The following is a 20,054-nucleotide window of genomic DNA, read 5'->3' as shown; positions in this document are numbered from 1 at the left end:
CGAGCAGCATAACATTTATCTGACACACCCTTCTCATAGATGAATCTCCCCGAACGCCCCCGGGAACTACTCCTAGTACGGCCCCACTCACAAATGGCCCCAAGCCTCGTCACAAACGGGTACGGCAGGTAGCTTTTTCCCAACGGCCTTTTCCCACAGGGTTTTGCCAATGGGTTTTTTAACGCACCCTCGCCGCCAACGCCTGGTTTGGGCTCTGGCTCCCAGGCAGGGATAGTAGCTACACGTACGTACCTACCCCCCCACCGCGTCTTAGTAGCAGTAGCATACTTGTTGCGGTATATAAATGCAGACATAAAAAAAAAAAAAAAAAAAAAAAAAAGGTACTATCACGTGACTGCGAAGGGACATACTTCTTTAGGGACTGAAGTTAACCGTCAATCAAAATTGCAGCTTCCACCACAAAACTCTCAATGTATGGCTTTTGCGTGGCGTTCACGCAAGCATCGCCTTGATTTCTTGCTGCAAAGCCAGGGCGATGATGATCAGGACGGCATCGTGCTAGACCGGTTGCTACACGGTCAGAGCATCATTGGCAAGACAGGTAACGCGCACAAGTTCTCGTTTGACGCGTTATCTCAGAAGTGTAGCTAGGACGGCAGAGATTGACTCCATTCGCTTTCAAGATAAAGATCTCAATGTTGTAGGAACTCTGGATCGGGGGCAGTTTGGTGTGGTGAGCACTTATTTCCGATATTGTTTCATTCGCTGAGGTGACTAGATCGATGTAGTGAAATGTGTGCTTGATGACCGCGTGTACATCCGGAAGTCTACGGAAAAGCAACTAGCTCTGCGAGCCCGCGGCGTAGGTCGTCATGATCGGAACCATGCACGTACTGACCATTTGAACCAGCAATGCTCACCGCAATATGAACGCGATATTCTCCTGCGCGCGAGACAATCCCAATCTGAATGGGTCCCCCATCTTCTCTGCGCCTTCCAAACACCCACCCACCTGAATCTCCTCATGGATTACGCCGAAGGCGGTTCGTTGTGGGATGTCCTCGAATCCCACCCCGAGGGAAGGATACCCGAGGACGACATGTCCTGGTGGGTGCCGCAGATAGTCAGCGCCATAGGCTGGTGCCATGAGCAAGGCTACGCACATAGGGATATCAAGCCACATAATTTCGTGCTTACGAACAGTGCGCGCGTGCTGCTCATTGATTTTGGCTCGGCAGCCCCGCTGCTCCCCCCTCGACCTGATGGCTCGAGGGCGCTGCCGAAGCGAGCGTGTATGGCGCCTTGCGGTACCTGCGACTACATTTCCCCTGAGATCCTCAGGTTTCACGAAGATGCGCTGGTAGCATTGGAGATGGACGGCGAGGATATCATCAACAAGTCTTTGGATGAGGAAGGGTATGGCCTAGAAACAGACTGGTGGAGTTTGGGTGCAATGTTGTATGAGTTGGTCTATGGAGTAGCCCCCTTTTTTGCGGAAGATATTCGCCAGACCTATGCACGCATACTGGCCCACGATGTAGGTATTTTCCACGACCTTTCCTAGACGTCGACATGACCCTTGGTCATAGACATGTCTTCGCTTCGATAAAAACATCAAGATCAACGAACCACTTCGCGACTTGCTGTCGAGGTAAGCTCCGTCGACATGTATGATGCGGAAAACGTAACAGTTTGAACAGATTACTTACTGATGCTGACCACCGGATGGGAAGACGAGGAGTAGGAGAAATCCTCAACCACCCTTATTTTGAGGACGTCCCTTTGGACTCGCTAACGACTCGTAATTGGTTTCTATCTGTCTTTATCGAATTTCTCAACGCATGGATTTCGCAGGACCTCTCCCAGACACCCTCCATATCCCTCGATTCATCTACGCCGAAGGATCAGCAGCGGACCCCGAGCCGTCCGGAGACGAGTCTCGGTCCCAAGGATTCGCGTTTTCGATTTTCTTTCAGTCATCGTCACCAATGTCCGAACGGCCTGAGGCCGCAAACGAGACCACGAGCTCTTTGAGCCGATCGACATCCTCCAACGGCAGTTCGTCTTCTTTCATCGGCTTCTCGTGGGGTCCCACTATCGACGCCTTCCCGGATACGCCTCCCACACCGACAGAACCGCCCATACCCCCCATTCATCCGGGGTTGGTCACACCGCGCCCTACATTATCTGCTTTGGATACGGGACGTGCTGGTCTCAGTGCACGACAGCCTCAATCCTCCGCCAGCAGGCTTCTCACCCCCGGAATCCCTTCAATCCCGTACACGACCCCCGTGCGCCTTAACGGCATACTGCCATACGCCACGCTCCCCCGGGGCAGCACGATCCGCCGCAGCGCAACAGTCCGGCGCGCGGTATCGGACCGCGAGGCAATGAAGCAGCTCGTCGACTGCATCGGCATGAGCGCGCGCAAGAAGGTCCTCGAAAGCGGCAAAAAGCCACGCATCCTCCCGCCTTTCAAATCGCTCAACCACTCCGGGACGCTGAAAGAGCTGCGGTTCTTCCCCGCGCCGATCGTCGTCCCCGCCTACGGCGATACGTCCTCGCCCATGTACAGACGACAAGCGGTCGCCGTGCTTGGTTCGGACGACGGCACCGCGACCGAAATCGAATCAGAAGGCCCGCCGAGTCCGAGCCCCAGCCCGCGCCCCGGGTCGGCAATGTCGTTTATGTCGAAAAGGAGCGGGACGCCGACGATTACGACGACGTTCTCGCAGCGCATGTCTGGGAGCTCGTTCCTTTCGATCCCGCGGCCGTCATCGGGGAGACCGCGCTCGACTTCTACGGGGTCTCTTCCGGCGCCGTACAACGAACCGTACAACGAACCGTCCTTGTCGTTGGACGAGGACAATCTCGCGGACGTCGCGGCGCGATACGCGTCGTTGATGGCAGACCTTGAGGCGATCGAGGAGAAGCTGCGATACGTTGCTGTGATGTCCACCTAAACCACTTGAACACCCAGATACTGTACCCACAATCCAGCCGAGTTAGTTTTGGAGTTTCAACATGAAGCTATCCCTGTGGCCTCATCCCTCGCTACCCAACCTTGGAGCATCAGCTTCAAGAATCAAGATCAAGCTTCGGGCCACTTGCCTTGCCCGCTCCAACGAGTATCTATTAACAGACTTCGCATCTTACATACTTGGAGAATAAATGCTTGCTCAGCATTATGCATAGCCTGCCGTGCCTAAGCTCACCTTATATCGCCAACAACCACTAACCGGGATGCCTATCACTCTTTGCGACTTGTACTGACGGAGATGTTTCGTATGTGTAGGTTGAAATGAAGTCGCACTCTCGAGGTCGCTTTCATGTTCACGCTGACCTCTCTCTCACACGCAGAATCAAAAATAGGTCGTTGACGGGTCACTGGACCGAGCATTATCAATTATCGAACACAAAGTTAGAGACGAAATTTGAATCTACATTTGGACATACAGCACGCAGGACATTACGGCGTATTGCGAGCTCGTTGAGATTTGTCCGCCGTTTCGTGCTTTGGTACTTGCGTTTCAAGCTGGTGGCGGGAAGCCAGCTGCGGTCGCTGGCGTTGCAGGCGAGTGTTCTGTCCTATTGACGTTGAAAGCACTGATGAAAGTTCAAACATAGTGGGTAACGCAGTGTTCGCGCACAACGACTCCAACGTGCGTTCAATCAATCTTCACCCACCAATGTCATGAAAGCTCACACAGTCGGCACGTAATTAGCAATGCCGGCAGGGCAGGGTAGCTTAAAAGCGTTGCAGTAGAATCGCATCACAGCGTGCAATCCATGGATCGCATCCTCACTCTGAACAATGCTCTCGGTATTGCGACCGCCGTGTCCTACTACAAATCAGTGACGCCATCGAATGCCCCAGTCGCGCGCAATGAACTGATGGTTAAGAGCTGGTTCGAGAGGACTATACAGGCTCGCGCAACTTTAGAGAAGGTTAGGTTTTGATGCAACGTTGTCCCGAATATACATTGAACTCTTAGGTCGTAGTGTGTGCCATGTCCGTCATGGAGATTGCGACCACTCTTCATCTGTTTGGAGACCACGGCTCCTGCCTTGCGTCACTCACCCCTCCGACCGGCCATCTACAACGGCTAATCGTCGTAGCCTCTGTGTCTGTATTCGCGGCTTTGCTGCGACTCTGGTGCTTCGGTGACTTCGGCAACCTATGACTCACTGTAACCTGCGAGTCCTTTGCTGCAACACCACTTTCCATATCGCACTGTTAGCCTAATCCACCCAGCGCGAGCTGGAAGATCATCTTTCTCTGATCTACGGGTAAAACCAGTAATGTCAGCGCCAAAGGGGTCCAGTACTATTTGAGTCCTGTAAGATCAATCAGTAAGACACATCAGGCAGTGCCCACATAAATGTGAGGTGGTCGGACACAAAGAACTATTAACGTGAAGCTAATAGTATCATCGTTGAAGGGACCTATTCAACCAATGTGAGTTACAGGAGGTAGTAAGTATTGTAAATAGAACCAAACCCCGGAACATCGCTTAAACAAGCCCTTCCAGCTTTCCATAGTGGAAGGACAGCGACTAGCTAATGAGGCTATTTCTCCTCATTGAACTTACACTCGTTTTTCGTATGCCTTCATCAAGCGTGTAGTCTAGACATACTGAAGTGCTGAAGAAACGCGTACTAATGAATTGAAACCTTGCATGTAAAAGTTATTCCCGACCCCCTCGCCACCGAGACAAGAGGCGTCTTGTGTAAGCTAGAGATTTCCTTCCAACTTGATCCGAATAGTCAAGTTCTGGACGCAAGGCTAACTGAAATCATCCAGTTTACTACTAGCCCGACTCGGACCTGTAGGTGTGCAAGCACTTGTAATCGCTGTTACATTACTCCAGTTGCCCTTAGTAAATTAACCTTAGACCTCCAGGCCTTCAGGACCCGGTGATTAATGATTACCTCGAAGCAACGAAGTTTACCGTTGGCAGGAGGTGACAGGAGGCTGCGGATTCTTTACCACGATAAGGGGCGCAGCGTGATGCAGCGCTTTTGATTGGGTGGTTATTATTGGAGGTGTGTCTCTGATCTTGACTCGTCATGAACTCTGCCGTCTGCCGTCGGAGGAATATGCAGTAACGGATATATATACTCTGCACTCGCGCATATGGCGCGTGTCTATATCGTACGTTATGTTCAACCCTTTCAACCCCCCACCAGCGCCGCCAGCGTTTGGCAAAGGGAAGATACTCCCAGAAAAACAAGCATCGTATGTCTCTTTCGTGACGGATATGTTGCGGAAATTGAACAGCTTTGCAGATGGCCTTCGCGGATTATATTCCACTGGTTAGGCCCATTCTTGGCAGTAGGATATTCGAGGCCAATTCAACCAGACGGTAAGTGCGGTCTGAGATTCAGCCTTTGTATTTCAAGCTGATAGAAATCACTCTTGAAGATCTGTGGGAGCTACCACCGAACAAGAGAACGGCACATCTGACCGAACTCGTACAAAATATATTCTATGCTCGATGCCCCCCAGATAAACGACCGAATTTCTTTCGAGAGGACCATGGTGGAGACCAGGGATCCGGAATAGGCTCGAATGGGGATGCGACCGACGAGGAGAAACCCCACACCAAATCGAAGGCGACGAAAGCACCTAAGTACGACTCGTCACTGTTCAAGTCGTTGCATTCTGCATTCTTTTACCGTTGGTGGATTGCAGGCATTTTTTACCTCGGTGCCGGTAGGCTTTGTCTCCCGGAGCCTCAAAATTGCTGTATTGATCGATCCTGCTTTAGATACATTGAGGACCACGACACCTCTCGTCACAAAGGTCCTGCTAAACTGGCTGACCGAGTCGTATATCTATCATCATCTTCCAGACGAGGTCAAAGCGACGGCGGCGGTTTCTCAGCCTCGGGGCATCGGCTTTGGCATTGGTCTAGCGTTCGCACTGTTCGCCATGCAGCAAATGGCTAGCTTGGTATGTGAATTACTGTCATCTTATTCAAACGGCCGCTTATCGCCGCTGAACTACAGCTAAACAATCATTTCTTTATAAGTAAGTCATGCAGACGCCAGGCTCTATGGAGGGTTGTAGAACTTACTTTCATCTGCAGTCACAATGGTCAATGGTCTATGCGTTCGATCAGCGGTAAGCTGGCAACTTAAGATACGTTGTTACCGGTATTGAGTCGATGCCGAAGCTTATAGGCAACATCTTCCAAAAGTCCCTACGTCTCTCGGGTCGGGCTCGGATATCACACAGTGTTGGTCAGATCACCACGATGATCTCGACAGACGCTACTAGACTTGACCGCTTCTCGATGTATGTTCATGGGTACGTGACAGCTGAATATCCCTACCCAGTAGCGTCACTCATTATCCTCTAACCAGGTTATGGGTGTCCCCGATCCAGATCATATTGGGGATTGGATTGCTTCTTGGAAACGTGAGCTAGCTATTGCCTGGAGCGGCGGAATTCTAGTTGACGTTACTTGTGGCTCTTCAGTTGGGGTACTCGGCCTTGGTAGGACTGGGAGTCTTGATTCTGGGCCTCCCTATCCAAACGGTGCTGGTGATGATTATGTTTAAGCAACGCAAAAAGGGTGTCAAATTCACTGACACCCGGCTGAGGCTGACCACAGAGGTACGCAGCTGTTTGCAGCCGGGGCACCACATCTAATCGCCAGAGTCCAGGTCTTGCAAGGCGTCCGCTTACTGAAGGCGTATGGATGGGAAAAGTTTTATATCCATCAGCTTGAGCTATTGCGTAAGAAAGAGATCCAAGCATTGAAGAAAACGGCGTAAGCGCGAGGCTCCTTTCTCCAACCTTGAACTCAGATGTTCACCGAAATTCAGTACAGCACGAGCGGGTATAATCGCCTTGATGTCCTTTGTTCCTGTCCTCGCCGCCGTCCTTTCCTTTGTAAGCATCGCCGCCGTCTTGCCTACCCAGCATCTCACACTGTATACGCGCCCGACCCCTCCAGATTACTTACTCTCTGAGCGGTCATGAGCTTAATATTGCCATCATTTTCAGTTCGCTGCAACTCTTCAACGTGAGCAAATTACCGACTCTCCATCGCGAATGTCGAATGGTTAACCGTGAGCGTAGGTCATTAGGATGCCACTTGCGACACTACCGGTTGTTTTTTCATTTCTGACCGATGCTCTCGTTGCGTTGGGTCGCATCTCAAGCTTCCTCCTCGCTGAAGAGCTACCGGAACCCTACCCAATCAACTATAACAACAAGAGGGCTATCACCGTGGACGCGGATTTTGCTTGGGAAACAGCGGCCAAACTCGAAGACAAGTTCAATGTGCATTCCAAGAAGCACAAACACACGAAGGCGGCGAAGGATGAGAAGAGCATCCTGCCCACCAAGGCTGCCGAAGCGGAGGGAAGTGTGGAGTCACATGAGGCGAAAGAACAGCCGTTTGTATTGAAGAATCTGTCGTTGGAGATAGACAGAGGCTCGTTCGTGGCGATTGTCGGCCGGGTTGGATCGGGCAAGGTAATCCTGCACACTTCCTGGCTAGCCGCTGAGACACTGATGTGTCGCGAAGAGTTCTTTGTTACAAGCGCTCATAGGCGAGATGCGGAAGACAAGAGGAGAGGTACGTGACTGACTTCATCAATTCTTTGTTGTGCCATTCAATGAGAATCCCGTATAAAGGTTAACTTCGGAGGCTCCGTGTCATACGTACCTCAAAGAGCTTGGATTCAAAACGCTACCCTTCGCGAAAATATCCTCTTCGGACACGCCATGGATGAATCCAGGTTTGCTATGTATGTTGGGCTTTTTTCATGTCGCTAAATATCCCACAGGTTCCGACAAGTCATCAAGGCCTGCAGCCTCGAGCATGACATCGCGATGCTTCCGCAAGGAGAGGAAACGGAGATAGGGGAGAAGGGTATCAATCTGAGTGGTAAGTAAACACTACCTCTCCAGTGAATATTCTGAAGCTTATTCCAACAGGCGGACAGAAGGTAAATATCTCACATTATCCGTAGATGTGGACGAAGGACTAACACTTGTGATACATCACAGGCCCGAGTCTCCCTGGCACGCGCTGCTTACTCCGATACCGATATTGTTCTCTTAGATGATCCGCTCTCTGCTGTCGACGCTTATGTAGGGAAGGATATTCTCGATAACTGCCTGCTGCGTGGCCCGTTGGCAGATCGTACTCGAGTGCTTGTGACACACGCTCTTCACGTTCTTGACAAGGTCGATTATATCTATGTCGTAAACGACGGCGTACTTGTCGAGCAAGGAACATACGAAGTACGCTCTCAAATCATTTCGCATGAATTTTAGTATTCACTGCCTGTGACTTTCATTAGGCTCTGATGAAGGATAGTGTCTCCTTCGGCCGACTGATTGAAGAATTCGGTTCAATGGAAGAAGACAAAGAGGATGAGCAGCCTCGTCGGGAAACGCCAGAATTTAACCTCAGGGTGCAGAAAGGAGCAGCGGCCGGTGAGATGAAGAACGCAGCTCTCATGCAGACCGAAGAGAGGAATGTTGGCGCTGTGACTTGGGACACCTATGCTAAGTACCTTCGGTTTGGCGGCGGAATATTCTGGGCCCCATTTTTATTGTCCCTCCTCGTGCTGAATCAAGCTGCCGCTGGTAAGCTTTTGACCATTGTCCTTTTTCCTAACTAAAGCGTCTGTGAAGTCGGGAATAATCTGTTCTTGGGATTTTGGACAAGTCAAACTATTCCTGGATTCACTCAGGGGTCATATATGGGAGTTTATGCCAGCCTCGGTGTCGCTAATGCATTGTTTTCGTTCTTGCTGGGGATGTCGTTCTCGTGAGTAGAGCTGACTGAATCTTCTACATGACAAGTGTTGATTACCCCTAACTGCCCCTAGCTTCGCTGCGTTGATTGCTGGCTTCAATCTGTTCAGAGCTGCTTTGAAAGCTGTTTTGCATTCGCCAACGTCTTTCTTTGATACGACGCCGATGGGTACGGACGCAAGCTATTTTACTTCTATTTGCACATTCACCCTGTCGTAGGACGTATTCTTTCTCGGTTGTCAAAGGATCAGGACACTTTAGACACGGAACTGTCCATAACTCTCTATCAGGTAAATGAACCGTCTTACTCAACTTCCACCGGTCCTCACCACATACTCTAGTTCCTGAACACATTCAGCTCTATCCTCGGCACAGCTGGCTTGGTGTTCTACACATTCCCGTACCTTGGGATCATGTTTGCGCCAATGGCGGTACTGTATTATGGGATATCGGTCTATTATAGGCGAACTTCTGTCGAGACGAAACGACTAGACTCGTTAATGCGATCTGCATTATACTCATCGTACTCAGGTCAGTTATCACCAGATGCTTGAAAATTCAGGAATGCTGAACACTACACACATAGAAACATTAACTGGCCTGTCGACAATACGAGCCTACCGAACCCAGGTACGCCTCCTTTGTGAGAACCTAGATGCCTCCCCTCATCACCTATAGGACACTGCGGTGACGCATGCTCATGAAGGACTTGATATGGAGAATCGGGCATATTATATGACCGTTTCCATACAACGATGGCTTGCCCTCCGGCTCGATGTCTTCGGTAACGTACTGGTCTTCGGCATTGCTCTTTTTGCCGCTGGCTTCCGCGAAACCGTGAACCCGGCCAGGATTGGCGTCGTGCTCACATACACGTTAAGCAGTGAGTACCTGAGATATCTTCAAGTGTAAGTCCTGCTAACGTATCTGCACAGTAACCCAGGTGTTCTGTCAGTAGCTCCTCCCATCCTGCTATGTAACTCGATATACTGACGCTTAGTTATGAAGCTGAAATGGTGAATCAATTCGCACAAAATGAGCAAAACATGAATGCCGTCGAGCGGATACTAGTGTATACCGAGTTACCTCCTGAAGGAGACCTCACGACACCAAACGACCCTCCAGAGTCATGGCCTGAAAAAGGAGAGATCGAGTTCTCTAATGTCGAGTTCGCATACAGAGAAGGGTTGCCTCTTGTCTTGAAAGATATCAGTTTCAAGGTTAGGGCTGGGGAGAAGGTGGGGTCTCGCTCCATGTAATCGCTGTTTGCAACTGATATTGGCCATCTAGATTGGTATTGTCGGCCGGACAGGGTCAGGTGCGAATCTTTCGTGAACAACGTCTAGAGCTCGGCGCTGATCGTTTTCGTAGGCAAGAGTTCATTACTTCAGGCGCTCTTCAGGTACTCCCATCTCAGCCTCAACATGTTGAGTACGCCTGATTTTCTTAAAGGACGGTCGAACTCCGGGGTGGAAAAATAGAGATCGACGGACAAAACATTGGCACCATAGGCCTTAGCGTGCTTCGCCGGAAGCTTGCACTTGTGCCCCAAGACAGCACCTTGTTTCTGGGGACGCTGAGAGAGAATCTGTGCGTCCTTCTGCCCCCTTGTTGTACTGCAGTAGCTCAGACCAACTCCCAGAGATCCTGAAGCGTCCCGGACGGATGCAGAGCTGATATCTGTTCTTCAAAGGGCGTGGTTACTCCCCCGAGATGGCCGCAGCGACCCCAACGCCGAAGCAAAGTTTAGCCTCGAATCGACTATTGGTGACGAAGGTCGGTCACTGCGACAGTTGGCTGGGTGTTGATAACGACCCAGATTCTACATAGGTTCCAATTATAGTGTTGGAGAACGCCAACTCCTAGCACTATGTCGTGCACTCGTAAAGAACAGCAAAATCATTGTCCTGGTACGTAACGAACAAATCTAGAGAAAATGTCCCCTGATTATTCCTCCGTCCTCTATAGGATGAAGCAACCAGCAGCGTGGATGTGGAGACAGATGCCAAGCTGCAGCAGACGATCCAAACTGAATTCGGGACTTCTACCCTGTTGTGCATCGCCCATCGATTGAATACCATCGGTGAGAGCTTCCGCCAACATAATATTTTGGATTCTAACAAGCTTGGTAGCTTACTACGACCGAGTACTCGTCATGGATAATGGGAAGGTGGCTGAATTCGATACAGTCCTCAACCTATTCGATAAGGAGGACTCCATCTTTCGGTCGCTTTGCAATGAAGCCTCGCTCTCTCGTCAAGATATCGTTCGTATCAGATCAGACTCCGGTTTTTCTAGTAACTAGCATTTGAACACTTGCACATAGAGTAGAGTTCTTTAGTTCATCATCTCGATTTCCTTCGTGTAATACAGCAATAGAGCTGGATACTTATTATAATTCGTTATCACGGGATGTATTATATGAGAGTCGTCGGAGGACCGTTGGTTGGCTCATCTATCCCCGATATTGCTAGAGTCCAAAGGCCCGGTGTCCTTCACCCGGAGGGCGACGTTCGCCGTAGGAAATAATAAATGGAAAGGCTACGACTTGCTGGATAAAATCAGGAAACTTATGTTGAAATAAGCTGGTGAGGTCGCGCGAATTCCGAGTGAGCAAGCAGCTATGTATTGCGTTTGGCTGGGACTCCAGCAAACGCATAAAGAAAATGATACATGAGCGCGACACTAATTACAGTAGTCACGTGCATCCCCTATACCCCTGTACCGCCAAGATTGCTGAAATCCAACAACAATTGGGCAGAAACACCTTGTACATGTGTTAGTATAGAATTTCAATCAAATTTCACGACAAGGCAGTCCAATGAGCAGTGAGGAGAGAACCAGTCGATTTTAGCATTGTTTTAGCATTCTGATGATGACGAGCGCTAAATTGATCGCCACTGCCGCGGCGCCCCAGTTGCCAAGTAACACTTTCTTGAATCGCAACTCTCACATCGTGTAGGAAATAATACACAACAAGGATCCGTTATGTTTCGATCTGCCGCAACCAAGCTTGCGCATAACTCAACGATACCTGCACTTGCAGGGAACAAAGAGCTCAGGCCGTTGCAAGACCTCATTACTGCGGAAAAGGGATGCATGGTCTCGTATGTCGTTGACATATACCTGGCACATGGCAATTAACTTGACGCTCGTATCCAGATTGCAGAACTTAAGCGGCGAGTTCGGGAAGGCCGCTGAAGCGCTGCGCGTCTGGGGGGCAGGCGAGGGCGACGATCTCGGAGTGAGTCAATCCCATATTCATCCGCGGTACCAGTAGGCTCACAAGTACGACGTACAGGACACATTGACGTCGTGTACAACGCTCCTCATCGCTGTGTCTAATTCCATCGCTACATACGCTTCGGCCCACAATGTTATTCGGGCGTCCATGAAATCAATACGGTCTGCTGAAGAGACCCTTGACGAATTGAAGCGACGCCGTAGAGCCCTATATGTTAAAGCGGAATCTGCGGAGCGAAAGCTCAGTAAGATGAGCCCGGAGAACAAGAGCCTGCAAGTACAAACGGACCTTCTGAATCGCCTGCGGGGGGAGATCAGAGTGGTCGAGGGAGAGATCTTGGAAGGAGAGAGCCGACTCGGGGATGATAAGCGTCGCTCGGTAAGGATGTGGATGGGAGTCAAGTGGACTGGATTGGGTGAGCTCTGTGAGAAAGGGCTGGTGCGTAGTTCTACCCCATTGTCTTCTTCTCGCCTTATTGGCGCATCAGATCGCAGCTGAGTACGGGAGGTCCATCATCGCGGTGAGTATACAGTGAAGGGTCTACCACTCAACTTCATGTCTTCATCTCCTAGGAAATCCCCGAAGCCAGTACACCACCGGGTATGCCTCGCGTAGCTTACTATGGTCACCAAAAGACTCAGACTCTCGTTGCCGACGCTCAGCGTGGTATGGAAGGAGTTGGCGCCCCAGGATCCAACTTCTCGCGTTCATCAGTCACTCGAGACGACGGCCGATCAAGCACTCAACTTCCCCCTTTACCGCCCTTAGGCGACTCGATTTATCCTCAGGATGTCCCTCAAAGTCCTCAGGCTACTCTCAACTCTCTGGATGTTCCCCGGTCTGTTGCAGGGCTTTCGGGCCCAGATACATCGTATTCCCCCGCCGTGGAACATAATTATAATCAGAGCTTCAATTCAAGCTTCGCGCAATACAGCGGGGAGCCGTCATCTCCAATTCATCACCCTACGCCCCATGGTCCTCAGCCTCCTTTTTCTTACCCAATGCCGACACCTCAGGCCAATTACCCGTCGGGACCCCCTCTAGGCTCTTCCAATGCATCTGCATCCAGGTTCGAGTCCAGCATCGAGCCAAGTCTGGGCACTGGTCATTTCATGGATGCCTCTGATTTCAGTGGAATAGGCTCAGGATATTCCATGTCGAACCAGCGCAGTAATAGTGTGGACGACTTCGGTGTCAATTTCAGCGGTCCAACGCAAACTAACGCACCTGGCGGTGGTAGATTTGCTACATTCCCAGTGAAATCGAGGGCTGCTGCTGCTGCCCCTGCTCACGAAGAGCCCCCTTCCGAGGATTCGTCCATGCTCACCGCTTGGGACGCACAGAAAGACCTGTACGGTTCATCTGGCGGGAAGAGAGCGAGCATGGTGTCTGACGTTAGTAGCGTTGGATTAGCGTATGATCGCGGTGACGTACGTGCTACGCCTCCGCCAGAAGGCCAAGGATCAGATAGGCATGTTCGGTTTGGTGCAGTAAGCGATGTAGACGAAGAAATGGTGAAGCGTCACCAGCAACAACAGGAAGAACATGACGAAGCTACTCCAACCCCTCCGGCTCAATCACCGCCAGCTGTATCGACGTCGTTTAGTAACACAAACGCCCCACCAGTACCACCAGCGACGTCCGATCAAAACACACTCAGGTCCCCCGTTGGACCTCCTCCTGCATATCAAGATGACAATCCGTCCCAAGATCGCCTTCCCTCCCCCGCCAGAGACACCCAAGAAGAAGAGAGAGAACTGAACGCTGCAGCAGCCAGAGAAGTCAGTCGCGAATTCGATTCACTCACGTTTAGCCCGCCAGGACGTCAAAGCAACTTTGGTTCGACTGGACGGGATTCCCCCCTTTCCTTCGACCGAGCCAGGGAGGCTGCCAATGCCCCAGCCGATTCCTCGCCGCTCGCCGCCCCACAGCCTGGATTTGCTGGACGAGAACGCTCAGTTTCTCCGATGCCCCAAAGGGCTTCACCGGTGCCCCAACGGCGACCGACACTCGATGTGAATGTCAATGTTCAACAACCGACGCCAATGTCTTCCCCATTTGCGCAAAATCGCGCTTCCCCTGTTGCAGCAACTTCTAGCCCGTTAGCGTCGACGCCTCTCGAAACGGCAGCGCCGCCAGTTTCTGCACTTAGCATTCCAACGCGAGAGACCTCAGATTCGCGCTCAGCCTCACCGCTGTCCAACGCCTATCGGACGCCCCCAGAATACTACAGTCCACGTCTAGGTTCTTCACGTTCGACGTCCGGCTCTGTAAGCAGCGGCAGTGCACTGCCTTCTCCAATTCCGGGCACCAAGACAATCAGTGCCGCTGCATTTCGACGACCGCCCCCAAGAAAACTCAGCGGCGATTTGCTAGGCAGTCCCCCGTTCAGTGGTGGGATCGGCGCGAATACTATGCCGGGTCTCGCAGACACTACTCCGTTGGTACTGAAGAAACGGCTACCAAACGCACCTCAGCCCGACGGGAACATGAACACACCAAGCCCTCCACCCACCAACCGAGACGTTCCCCAGCAACAACAAACATCTCCGCGCCCTCCTACCTCTGGTGGTGCAGAAGAATACGACCAATTTGACTACATTAGCGCTTACGCCAACAATTCTGGCGATGGTGCTGGCAGTCCACGCGCTGACTTTGGGAAGCTGGGCAAAAGCGGCGGACGGGAAGGAGACGCTGTCATGCATCCGCCTCCTGGAGGCTACGACCGAGGAAGATTTGCGACGAATACAGAAGGGGGTGCAGGCCTGAGATGAAAATAGAGATTACGATTTCGACTTCGACGATTTTTTTCGACCTGGACATCAGCACCCCGAAGACTAGCATGGAATAGTTAATTACCTGGACATTTTAGCTTGCTACCCCTCCCTCTTGTTACGACCCAGCCCCATGACTATGCATGCCCCTTCTAGCCACCCCTTGAAGTTAATGTTCGCCCTTTAGGACCTAGGTGGCCCCACGCCATCTCCGTTTCTTCTCGCGAACTCATCGATACGGAAAGCTGACCGAATGTCATTAAGACGGGCTGTGTCCAAGCTGTTAGCCTATAACCATCGAGCTGCCTGGAAAATCCTCCAGAAGTCAATATCTCAAACCCCATAAGCATATGTCTCCTACAGCACTTTCCCAGTACCTCGCCAAGTAACGCGATATTAGTATTCTCCGTCGTTTCTCCTCGCCTGCACGGAAGACAAGAAAACCTTAAGCAAAGTCGTCGCATGAAACCTTCCCGTCCGTTTACTTGGTATGCGTTTCAACCATGGGGATAGATAAGGGAGGTCGCGACAGCCGCCGTCACCCCCGCGTCGACGCCGTGCCTGTGTTGGGATGTTCATTGTCCATTGTTATGTTCAACTTCTGTTCGTGATATTCTGGCAGGTCTATGATTTCGCTAACGATGTCAATGACAACATGTGGCGGTCCACTGTGATCACCGGTGATCATCCTCGGGGACGGGATTTCATGCACGCGACCAAAAAATGGCATTGCACACGACCAAACACTCGGTGGGTGGGTGCGCGTCGTGAAGTGTATCGTCATCGAGGCCTGCTTCATGTTGATTGTCGTGTATTACAGGCCATATTTTCAAGTTACTTGCTGTATCCCATGACCAACCCGACTCCAAACTGGTATAGACGTCGCTGGGCACACCAGGCCCGGGATCAGGTCACCAGGACGTTTTATTTAATTCGAGCCCATACATTTACGTCGTCACTGGCCTGAAATCACGACAAGTAGATCCGCCGGTTAGTTTGCATATTGCATCCCAGGGGGTGCCCCAAGTGCAATGAATCGAACTGGTGAACTGGTGACCACTGATTTCGCATGAACCGTCATATCTGTCAGATGACCCATTTTTCAATATTGGTCTTGTATTCTTCTGATACTGCGGAGGGCAAGGGAAGCAAGAACCAAGGGCAAAGGAGTTGTTGGCACCGCAGCAATACCATCATCATCTACATCGCCGCCCATCAAGAATAGGTCACCAGTGACGGGTGAATGGGGGTGAGAATATGATTGCGAACCGAAGTAGCCAAGTTAAAGGAATTGAATCTATCGGCATGCCGAGTGCAGTTCTGAAGGGTAAAGCTGCTCTAGGTTCTCTGACCTACTCGTACAGGAATCGGCCACCGGGGACTGGGCCTCCGTACAACGCAGCACCGTCAGCGGCGTATAGAATACCTGTGCCACCGGTGTAGTGTAGGTCATAGTGGGGATTCCCCGGACGACAATTGAAACCTGCAATCATATACGTAGCGCCAGGACTTGAATGTTTATCCGCCTTTGCCTACTTCTATGTCTAGTGTCAAAGATAAGAAATACGCATTGGCGAGAAGTTTGAACGATAACATGCCGTTCCTGGCCTGAAGCGAAAGCCCTTCGCTATCAGGCAGCTGGGCCCCCTCTCTCAGGGAAATGGAGCTTGAAGAAGCCACCGACGTACTGCTCGGAGCATCAACCAACTTACCAAACACGAAGTTGACCGAAATTTCGTATTATTGGACTTGATGTGAAGTTTCATCACGATGGAAATCGACGAGGAGACCGTGAGAGACTCTCGAGGCGCTGTAAGGTAATTCGAATTCGAAGTTTATCTCAGATTCAACGTCTGAGTCGTTCGCGCGGCCAAGGTGAGTTCTGTCCTATTCTGCTGTTCTGCGATTGTGACCATACATGAAAAGGTCTTGGTCCCGCATGATTGCCATCACAGACAAGAGCGCAGTGCAACTTCCGTATCTCCATACCAATACACGCATTTGCTTGGGATGGGCCTTAGCCTATGTAGCACATGGTGAACAGAATGGGTGGGTTGGAGATGAACCCTATATCCCATGTGATTGGGCGTAAACGCGTCCATGCAGGGTGCGACCGCTGGCGATCTGGAAGGGACGGAAGATATGGGACCGTGTCGATGCAATGAAATCCGCTGCGCGTTTTTTCCACTGAGACACGGTCGAATAAAGCAAGCGAGGGCAGGACCGAAAAAAAAACAAGTGAAGAATAGGAGGTGGCGGCGACTTACCCAAGTTGTAACATGTTGGATCGTGGCAGGTCAACGGAATATGAATCTGACAACCCCACCTATCATCACTGGTCCGCCTGGAGCCAGCGGCCTTGGAAACCTCAAGCTGTGCGCTTTATCTGGTTCTCGATCGAATTTCACGCGCTCCGCGTGGTTGCCCTTCGAGCCTTAGTGCAGGTTCCTGGATAGACACCGACACGCACTTCCCCAATCATTCATAAATCGAGGTGCTTCGATTGTGACGACCATCCGTCCTCCTTCCACCCAAATTACTCTGATGGCGGAAAAGTCAGAGAAGAAGTTCGACCATGAGGTCGCCAGCACCGGCACCCCCAGCATTGACGGAAGCTCGCCTTTCTATGATCCCTCCAAGGAGTCCATTTGGACCCGCCTTGGTGTGAATTTCGAGAGTTTCAAACGCGCTCCTGGCACCACCGGGTACGTACACCATATTATCTTCGGGACTCAGATTGTCGCTGACCACGGACACTAGTGGACAAGTCATCTCTGGCGATACCAATCTCACCGATGTTGAGAAGCATCTCGCCGATGCACCCATGCTGCAGCAGAAAATGAAGCCCCGCCATATGACCATGATTGCAGTCGGTGAGCTTCGCCCTTGTTCTATCCTCTCGCGGTTTCTAATTCATCAACAAAGGTGGTAGTATTGGTACTGGTCTTTTCGTCGGTTCAGGTTCAGCTCTCAACAGTGGTGGCCCTGCTGGTGTTCTCATCGCTTGGATTCTCATCGGTGTCATGTTGATCAACGTCACACAAGCACTCGGTGAAATGTCTATCTTGTACCCGGTCTCTGGAGGTTTCTACACGCTCGCTGGTCGCTTCCTCGATCCCTCATTCTCCTTCGCTATGGGCTGGAATTATGTCTTCCAGTGGGCCGTTGTATTGCCCTTGGAAATCACTGTCGCTGGTACCACGGTTGGGTATTGGACAGACGACGTTCCTATAGCAGCCTGGATCACAATATTCTGGATTGTCATAAGTGCGTACTCCTTCCTTCCACTTGCCTTTCTCTGGCTAACTCTTAAACAGCTATATTGTGTGTGTTCGGGACTCTGGGCTACGCCGAAGAAGAGTTTTGGTCTTCATGTCTGAAGCTCTTCGTCGTCGTTCTGTTCTGCTTCATCGGCGTGTAAGTGGCGTATCATTCATCAACTCATGTCCATCACTAAAACGTACCCGACCCTCAGTGTGTGTATTTGCGGTGGTGGGCCCTCCGGCGGTCAATACAGCACATACCAAGGTGGACGCCTTTGGAGTAATCCTGGCGCTTTCTCCAACGGTTTCAAGGGTGTTTGCTCTGTGTTTGTCACAGCCGCGTTCTCATTCGGTTAGTCGACCTGTACTTCTGCCTTACCCTGGACGTGCACTGATGGACCTACACTATTCACTAGCCGGAACCGAGTTAGTTGGTCTTGCCGCTAGTGAAACCCCCAACCCCCGTGAGACGATGCCATCCGCTGTCAAGGGCACATTCTGGCGTATTGTGAGTTCCGAGTCACTTACATAGTCGCCGTGCTACCATACTCACTGCATTGTATAGACGATCATCTACATCACCTCCCTCACTATTATTGGTCTCCTCGTTCCCTACACCGAGGATCGTCTAATTGGCGGCAGTGGAGCTTGTAAGTATTTTACCCAGTGGTTAGCCCTAGACTGGTTGTTGACCGCTATCCTTTCCAGCCGCCTCGCCTTTCGTTATTGCTCTCAAGAATGCTGGAATCAACGGCTTAGATCGTGCGTTTTATATGAGCTAACACACTAGTTCGGTACCTCACACTTTCAGCAGACTTGGTGAACGCTACTATCTGTATCTCCGTTCTTTCAATTGGTCTCTCTTGCGTCTACGCTGGGTCCCGTACACTCACCGCGTTGGCTGAGACTGGATACGCCCCAAAGATCTTTACTTATGGTACGTTATCACGAGCACCATTTAAACCTCGTTGCTCATCCTTCTGTGCAGTTGATAAATCCTCGCGACCCCTCTTCTCCGTCATTGCAATCCTTGCGTTCGCCCCCATTGCATATGTCAACGTCGTGGCCGCTGGCGACACCGTCTGTCAGTGATGTGCTTGACCCCGATTGACCCTAGCTAACGAGCCTGTTATCTAGTCACGTGGTTACTCGCCCTTTCAGGTCTCTCCACCCTCTTCACATGGCTGTCCATCTGCCTTTGCCAGTACGTACCCACAGCTGACTTCGTGTCCACGCTGTTCTAACCTTAGTTTCAGCATCCGTTTCCGTAAGGCTTGGAAAGTCCAAGGCCACTCGTTGGAGGAGCTTCCATTCAAGGCTCTTGGCGGTGTCTATGGCTCATGGTTCGGTATCATCCTGATCGGGCTTGTCTTGATCGCGCAGTTCTACGTTGTGAGTAGCAAGCGCACCGCACTCCACGGCCATTTTTACTGACTTCGGATAGGCTATCTGGCCAATTGGTGGCACCACAGGACCTCGGGATGTTGTCGAGTCCTTCTTCCGTGCGTCACCACAGGCATGCTCGTGCTCCTGTCACTAATACATTCTCTCACAGAGGCCTACCTTGCTGTACCGGTTATGCTTATCTTCTGGATCGCTGGGTATGCTTGGCAACAGCGTCGCCCCTTGCGCGCGTCAGAAATTGATCTTGACACCGGCCGTAAGAGTTGGCTCACAGTGGAGCAGATGCGCGAGGTAAATTTCCACCCCATCTTCCTTCCTCCATTATACTTACGATCTTTCTCCCTTTAGTACCGTGCAGAACGCGCCGCTGCCCCATGGCACGTCCGTACTTATCGCATCCTGTTCTCCAACTAGAGCACGGTGGTATATTTCGTTCCTTCAGTAGGGCGCAAGCGCCTACTGGACCTTGTTGCATCTTTGGAATGGAGGCATTGTTTGATCTATTTACTGTATTTTCATGACTCCGTGTACGTCATATAATCACGAATGTTGTTCGTTTTTCTACGCATCACTGTAATAAACACATTTAAATCTCCCTCTCGTTCATCAGCAGAGCGCACGTTGCG

The 20,054-nt window shown here is 51.2% G+C and overlaps 5 protein-coding genes across 5 annotated transcripts; all 5 read left to right on the top strand.

The window, feature by feature from the left end:
* Positions 1 to 435: 435 nt before the first annotated feature.
* Positions 436 to 2,924, top strand: PC9H_001857 (uncharacterized protein; the record flags this gene model as incomplete). The annotated part of the gene is made up of 7 exons (XM_036771503.1): positions 436 to 562; positions 609 to 694; positions 740 to 823; positions 872 to 1,498; positions 1,551 to 1,612; positions 1,662 to 1,762; positions 1,816 to 2,924. 7 exons carry the CDS (start codon positions 436 to 438, stop codon positions 2,922 to 2,924), a joined length of 2,196 nt encoding a protein of 731 aa, XP_036626124.1.
* Positions 2,925 to 3,750: 826 nt separating this feature from the next.
* Positions 3,751 to 4,145, top strand: PC9H_001856 (uncharacterized protein; the record flags this gene model as incomplete). Its single annotated transcript, XM_036771502.1, has 2 exons — positions 3,751 to 3,909; positions 3,957 to 4,145. The coding sequence occupies 2 exons, from the start codon at positions 3,751 to 3,753 to the stop codon at positions 4,143 to 4,145; spliced, it is 348 nt and encodes a 115-aa protein (XP_036626123.1).
* A 978-nt stretch (positions 4,146 to 5,123) lies between these two features.
* On the top strand, positions 5,124 to 11,048 carry PC9H_001855 (uncharacterized protein; the record flags this gene model as incomplete). Its single annotated transcript, XM_036771501.1, has 34 exons — positions 5,124 to 5,200; positions 5,251 to 5,327; positions 5,387 to 5,677; positions 5,733 to 5,917; positions 5,974 to 5,995; positions 6,054 to 6,088; positions 6,141 to 6,274; positions 6,331 to 6,385; positions 6,446 to 6,583; positions 6,634 to 6,740; positions 6,796 to 6,862; positions 6,927 to 6,995; positions 7,052 to 7,450; positions 7,503 to 7,553; positions 7,613 to 7,716; positions 7,765 to 7,865; positions 7,916 to 7,926; positions 7,988 to 8,224; positions 8,284 to 8,572; positions 8,621 to 8,756; positions 8,818 to 8,912; positions 8,963 to 9,033; positions 9,085 to 9,274; positions 9,330 to 9,373; positions 9,422 to 9,626; positions 9,679 to 9,693; positions 9,752 to 9,981; positions 10,034 to 10,061; positions 10,115 to 10,145; positions 10,196 to 10,333; positions 10,386 to 10,519; positions 10,574 to 10,653; positions 10,712 to 10,826; positions 10,876 to 11,048. 34 exons carry the CDS (start codon positions 5,124 to 5,126, stop codon positions 11,046 to 11,048), a joined length of 4,134 nt encoding a protein of 1,377 aa, XP_036626122.1.
* Positions 11,049 to 11,731: 683 nt separating this feature from the next.
* PC9H_001854 (uncharacterized protein) lies at positions 11,732 to 14,761 on the top strand (the record flags this gene model as incomplete). Its single annotated transcript, XM_036771500.1, has 5 exons — positions 11,732 to 11,850; positions 11,906 to 11,987; positions 12,045 to 12,425; positions 12,475 to 12,507; positions 12,560 to 14,761. 5 exons carry the CDS (start codon positions 11,732 to 11,734, stop codon positions 14,759 to 14,761), a joined length of 2,817 nt encoding a protein of 938 aa, XP_036626121.1.
* A 2,544-nt stretch (positions 14,762 to 17,305) lies between these two features.
* On the top strand, positions 17,306 to 19,842 carry PC9H_001853 (uncharacterized protein; the record flags this gene model as incomplete). The annotated part of the gene is made up of 15 exons (XM_036771499.1): positions 17,306 to 17,466; positions 17,522 to 17,634; positions 17,687 to 18,028; positions 18,079 to 18,178; positions 18,237 to 18,376; positions 18,441 to 18,532; positions 18,590 to 18,674; positions 18,733 to 18,786; positions 18,839 to 18,961; positions 19,013 to 19,108; positions 19,162 to 19,228; positions 19,281 to 19,416; positions 19,469 to 19,526; positions 19,580 to 19,719; positions 19,777 to 19,842. The coding sequence occupies 15 exons, from the start codon at positions 17,306 to 17,308 to the stop codon at positions 19,840 to 19,842; spliced, it is 1,773 nt and encodes a 590-aa protein (XP_036626120.1).
* Between the last annotated feature and the right edge of the window lie 212 nt (positions 19,843 to 20,054).

The sequence above is a fragment of the Pleurotus ostreatus genome (assembly GCF_014466165.1).
Source record: "Pleurotus ostreatus strain PC9 chromosome Unknown scaffold_10, whole genome shotgun sequence".
In the NCBI taxonomy this organism is placed as follows: Eukaryota; Fungi; Basidiomycota; class Agaricomycetes; order Agaricales; family Pleurotaceae; genus Pleurotus; species Pleurotus ostreatus.
The sequence above is the reverse complement of the archived record's forward strand: the minus strand, read 5'-3'. Positions and strand labels throughout refer to the sequence as shown.